This window comes from Arachis ipaensis, chromosome B7 (assembly GCF_059453495.1).
Source record: "Arachis ipaensis isolate K30076 ecotype BB chromosome B7, ASM5945349v1, whole genome shotgun sequence".
In the NCBI taxonomy this organism is placed as follows: Eukaryota; Viridiplantae; Streptophyta; class Magnoliopsida; order Fabales; family Fabaceae; genus Arachis; species Arachis ipaensis.
The window spans coordinates 46,242,867-46,248,675 of NC_142442.1; the positions used below are offsets into that span (position 1 = coordinate 46,242,867).

Sequence of the window (5,809 nt, forward strand, 5' to 3'; positions counted from 1 at the left end):
AATGCTCCACAAAAGAGAAAAAGGGGTCTGAAGAAAGTTGTAGTGATTCGGATTTTATAATTAATATTGATTATTGATTTGATTTTTATTGATGGGTTTATTTACCAAATATGTGTGTGTGAAATGTGAAATTTTGATTTTTGACAAGAAACCCCACTAAGGCGCTAAAGTGGCTGCATTGTCAGTCTAATCTCTACCGAGTCATATGAAAAATGATGATGCTCTCGATTACAAATGAAAAGAAAAAGAAAATTTGTTAAAACTCACCAAATCGGGAAGCAGCTTCTGATTGTGTGAAGGAAGCTGACGGCGAGACTCGAAGCAAGAAGACGACGAGTCCCAGGACCTACTGCTTCTGCCGCCGCCGCCGACGAGCACAACGAAGGCGTGCGACTGAGTGCAAGACAATGACGAGACAGAGAGCAACGACGACGAGCAGTCCCGGAGACGAGAAGAGCGACAACGACCTTGATTGCGAGACCGGAGACGAGAGAGGGAGAGAGCTCGAGTGCGCCGCCACTGTGAGACAGATGAGAGAGATCGAGCTCCAGGGAGAGAGAGAAGGAGAGATAGGAAGAGGAGAGAATAACGCTAGACAACCTTAAAAAGATGAAGAACAATGTTTGATATTTTTTATTTTTCAGAAACGGTGTTCAAAGATAGGGTTTTTCTAGATGAAAGAATAATTTTTTAATTTTTTTTTTCAAATATGTTTTTATTCTGTTGTTTAAATTATTTAAAAATATAAAATTAGGATTAGTTGAATTTTGAATTTTAATTGATTTAAAATGGTATTTTTGTCTAATGGAATAAAGTAGAGATATTTAGGTCTTTTTATAAAATTAAATAAAAAATATTTTTTTTTATTAAATTATAAGAATGTTTTAGTAAAAGTAGTGATATAATATAATTTTTTTTTCAAAAAAATTAGATACTGATGTAGAAAATAAATTTCACATGCCATATTATTATTTGTCTATATTTTAAACGTATCGGTAATTTATCATCGTACCGAAGCAAAAACCTATATATATATATATAGTATTTGTTTTATGTTTGACGATTGCTAAAAGAATAAAATTGTGGAACACAAAATCAAGCTTTTCAAAGGCACATGAAGCATAGCAGCATAAGCAAAACTCTATAGCTCTGTATTGTTTTCAATGGTGCCTTCATAGTTACGAAGCAAAACTGCAAAGATCATGCTAACATATCTCAAGCCATTTTTCTATGTACATCTTAATAAACAGATTGAAATTGAACCCAAAATAATAATAGTAAATAATAACAACAGGGATCAGTTGAGTTTACACTTATGGTCATGGAACCTATAGAATCCTTCAATTGCATGAGGATGACCTTTGCATAGAAGCCGGACCTATATACAAACATTCTTCAATTGAAGAACCACGCTTTGTTTCACATCCCTTTTTGATTCATTCCTATCCACGTTCTGCAACTCTGTCACCATCTTCTATATGATCTGCCGTGTGAATTTCAGGTTCTGAATTCGCTACAATCTCCGTTTGTATCTCATCAGTCGGAATCCCACGAACCTGAATTAGATCAATGAGTACCTGGGAAGAAACACTATGACATGTATCGAAATCCACTCGCTCCTTCGAATTCGATTCCTCACTGAATCTTCCTTCAATTTCAACTAACTCGCTGACCTCTCCTGCTCCAGGACTGTTTTCCATGTCGAAATTAGTAAACATATTATCGCTGCTTAATCCACCCTCGATTCTCGATTCCTCTTGATTCGGATTCCTTCTAAAACCGTTACCACTACCACCGTTTTCTTGACCCACTGAGATCGAATTTGAAATTCCTGTTTCAGAATTTGCATTGTTGTTAGAAACAATACGAGCTCGGCAAAGAGGACAATTTGTATGAGAGCGTAGCCACGTGTCAATACACGGAATGTGAAAAGCGTGACTACACTTGGGCAAGAGCCTCAACGTTTCCCCTTCTTGAAACTCGTTCAAGCAAACAGAGCACTCTATTCCTTCAACCAAACCGTCGTCCTTTCTGTACCGGCAAGCGGTTATAGAATTTATAACGGATTGTTGCAAACCAACCGTGGCTATTAGCCACACCGGATGATCAATTTGATTTTCACTGACAAACTCGTCGTCCGACTGCGTGCGGACAGAGCCGTTTACGAGCCTCCGCCTGCACCAGGCGGCGTAGCACTTAAGTTTCACGACGTATAGACAGATGAGAAGGAAAATGACAGAGAATAACGATATGAGGATGATTAAGTAGGAGGAGATGTGGTTGCCGGAGTGGTCAGAAATGGTGGAAGAAGGTGGTGGTGGTGGTGAAAAATAGTAGTCAGGGTAATTGGTGTAACAGTTGTACGGACATGCAGGGTCACATAACCCAGAACAATCTTGGGTTTGGTTTGTTTGTGCTGGGAAGAGCTTTCTGTGTTTCCATGCCATCGGAGAGTGCTTTAACAAAGCGCAATTAGAGAAAGGAAATGATGAATAACTGGGATGTTGGTGAGAAGAGAAGCGTATTTGGATTTTTATTAAATGAGAAGGACTGGTTTGGTTTTTAATTTATTTTATTTCATTTATTTAATTTTTTGTTTGTGTTGTTTTAGTGTCTCTTTCGGAAGTTTAGTGGACTCTGAAGTCTGATGATGTGTTGTTTGTTGTGTTTGGTAATCGATAACGAGTTTGAAAGAACCTACAGGGCTACATGCTGCTCCTTCTTCCCTCTTTATTTATATTCTTTATATTTTAAGTTGGATTGATTGTTTTACACGTAATAATAAAACTGAAAAGCTTTTAAGTATATCGGTATATTGGTGTTTTAGTGAATTTTAACAGTTGATTTTAATTATATATTTAATATATATTTTTTATAATTAATATCAATAATTAAAAATGATTGAAATATCATTATATTGATACATTTAAATATTTTTCTAAAAAAAAACTTAGGTTGTTCAGGTATCATTGTGTGTCGAAATCCACTTTTTTCTTTTTAAATTCTTGCAGTTTCATTTAAAACAAATTGTTTGCTTTATTTTGAAATAATCCTCTTAATATTTTGATACCTAAAAGTTAAAAAAGTATCCCTCTCCAAAGTCCTAACAACCGAGAAACTAATCTTTCTGTAACTTTTGGTTTGGAGAGACGAAGAGAAGGAATGGAAGACATTAAAGAGTTTCTTTGCTTCTCTAAGCCACTAATTGAGGTGCTTAATAGAAAAAGAAATAATAGTCAAATTAATTTTTAAAAAATTGCTCATTCTTTAAATTTGTTATTGAAAAATTTTATTAAACAAATTGATCGTCAAAGATTATAAATTAATCATTTTCGTATTTCAGTCACTCAATTAATAGTTTTCATTACTTATATCATATATGACACCTAAAATATTTAATTAGACACTGAATAAATATATTTATAAAATTCATCAATTTAGTATCATTATGGTTTATGTAATTGAAAAAATAGATTGAATTGATAGATTTTTATAAACATATTTGTTCAGCGTCTAATAATTAGACATGTTAGCTCTTATGTATGCCATCAGTTAAGTTAACGTTTGATATCATAAATTGTTGATAGAAACTATTAATTGAGTGGCAAAAGGACAAAAATAATTAATTTGTAATATTTAAAAGACTAATTTAATTGATAAAATTTTTTAGAAATAAATTTAGAAAATAACCCATCTTTTAGGAACTAATTCTATAAATAAAAAAAAGTTTCCAATGTACTTAATAATACATTTATTAATAGAAAAATTTTACAAAATTTCACTAGTAATAACTATAACACCCTACCACACAGAACTTTACGCTTAAGTCATAAAGTTGAGGCGGTGAGGTATTACGACCTCTAAAATATATACATAATAATAGTTGAAAGGAATTTATAACAAAAAACTCTGAAGAAAAGTTTAAACAATAGTTGCAAAACGAAAGCACATCACTCACGTAAACAAAACTTTGCGTACAAAGAAAAGTAAATATCAAGCTCCTAACTTGACCTACGAAATCAAGGCCAGCCGGAGAATATATATATATACACACACAATCCCAAGTCTCCCAAATGCATTCAAAATAAATCCTAGTTCTCCGTTAAGCCTCTATGAAGTACAAAAGTAAAACATATAAAAAGAGAAGTCTATACACATATATATTTATACATAACAAAACTCAAAAGACAATGATACATGCACATCTTTAGTTTTTTTACAAGTGATTTATTAAGAGATTTTGTGAAATAAACAATGAAGGAAAACACAAAGAAAGAGAATGGAAAGCATGTAAAAAGAAAGCTCTCTGGAACAGAAAGCTCTTGGAAAGCAAAAAGAAGCATTAGCGTTGTACGTAAACAAGAGAGCGTACTACGTGAAAAGAGGAAAAAGAAGTGTGCGTACGCACAAATGACTATCATTAAACATTTCACGTAGTACGTAGATAGTTTCACGTATTACGTAGAAGATGTGCGTACACACACATGCATGCATATGCACAATATACATAGGAACGTTTGGCAAAGTGTGCGTATGCACAAGTTGGATTTCACGTAATACGTGGAATTTTCCACGTACTACGTTAGGGCAAGGAATAAAGCTAGGAAATTGGCTCATGTACAACACAGCCTACTTCACGTTGTACGTGAGCCCATAAATGACACTCCAGGATCACTTTCTCAAGTCACGTATAACGTGGAACAAGCCACGCACTACATGGGTCTCGTTGCCTATTCCATAAGAACTTTGAGGCATTCTGTTCTTCAATGTCGCAACCTTTGAAAGATCAATCACAAGCCTATTAATGAGGACAGTTATTAAAGATCACAAGCAATCAAGGAAGATATCTTCTCGGTGGAGAATAATTAAGAAATAGATTTGATTTTGTTTTAGTTTTGATTGTGTTTTAATTTGAATTTGAATTTGAATTAGGGTTAGTATTTAAGGCAGAGGGGGACACTTTGTTCGCCTCTCTCATTCGGCCGTTTTATTTTTCTTAAGGCTTTGACAAAGAACATGAGTTTCTAATTGCTCTCAGTTAAGGTTAGGAGCTCTATTTGTTCTATAGATTAATGCAATAACTTCTCTATTCCTAATTTATGCAATTGATTCCTCTTTAAAAAATAGTTTTTGTTCTTCATTTTAAAGGGTTTAAATGTGTTGGAAAATAATTCTTCTCTGATTTGAATTCTTTTAACTTCTTTGGAAAGTTGATTAATTGAATTAAGCTTGAAAATCGATTCTCATAATTCTTAAATTTTGAAACTGGATTGATAAGTGACATAGAATCAACTAGGTTAAACTCTTATGAATTGTGTGGTTTTATAAATCAAAAACGTTCTTCAACTCTTTTCTTGATTAAGTGAATAAGGAATTAGCGTTTAATTAGGTTAAAGAAAAATTGAATCACCAAGGGATTGGGGTTTAATTACTAATGATTTGCCATAAAAGAATCGTTGAATGATTAGAATAGGAAGTGAAAGGTGTTGATTCAGATGACTAACATCTCCGAAACCTTAACTTTCTAAATCATATTACTTCTCACATTCACTGTTGCTTTTGTTTTTGCTTCTGTTCAATTGCTGTTTATGATTAAAGTTTTCCAAAACCCTAATTTGATTGTCTGACTAGATTAATCGGTTGATTTTTCTTGCTTAATCCGTTAATCCTTGTGGGATCGACCCTCAATCACCTGAGGCATTACTTGATTCGACCCGATGCACTTGTTGGTGTTTTGTGGATTGTAAAAATCCGCATCAGACAACATCCTAACTCTGCTTGCGACAGAAAACTCCAGATGCCTAGCGAG

The 5,809-nt window shown here is 33.7% G+C and overlaps 1 protein-coding gene across 1 annotated transcript; it reads right to left on the reverse strand.

The window, feature by feature from the left end:
* Positions 1-1,085: 1,085 nt before the first annotated feature.
* LOC107608050 (RING-H2 finger protein ATL54-like) lies at positions 1,086-2,551 on the reverse strand. The gene has a single exon (XM_016309942.3). The coding sequence runs from the start codon at positions 2,445-2,447 to the stop codon at positions 1,443-1,445; it is 1,005 nt and encodes a 334-aa protein (XP_016165428.1). The 5' UTR covers positions 2,448-2,551; the 3' UTR covers positions 1,086-1,442.
* Positions 2,552-5,809: the final 3,258 nt, after the last annotated feature.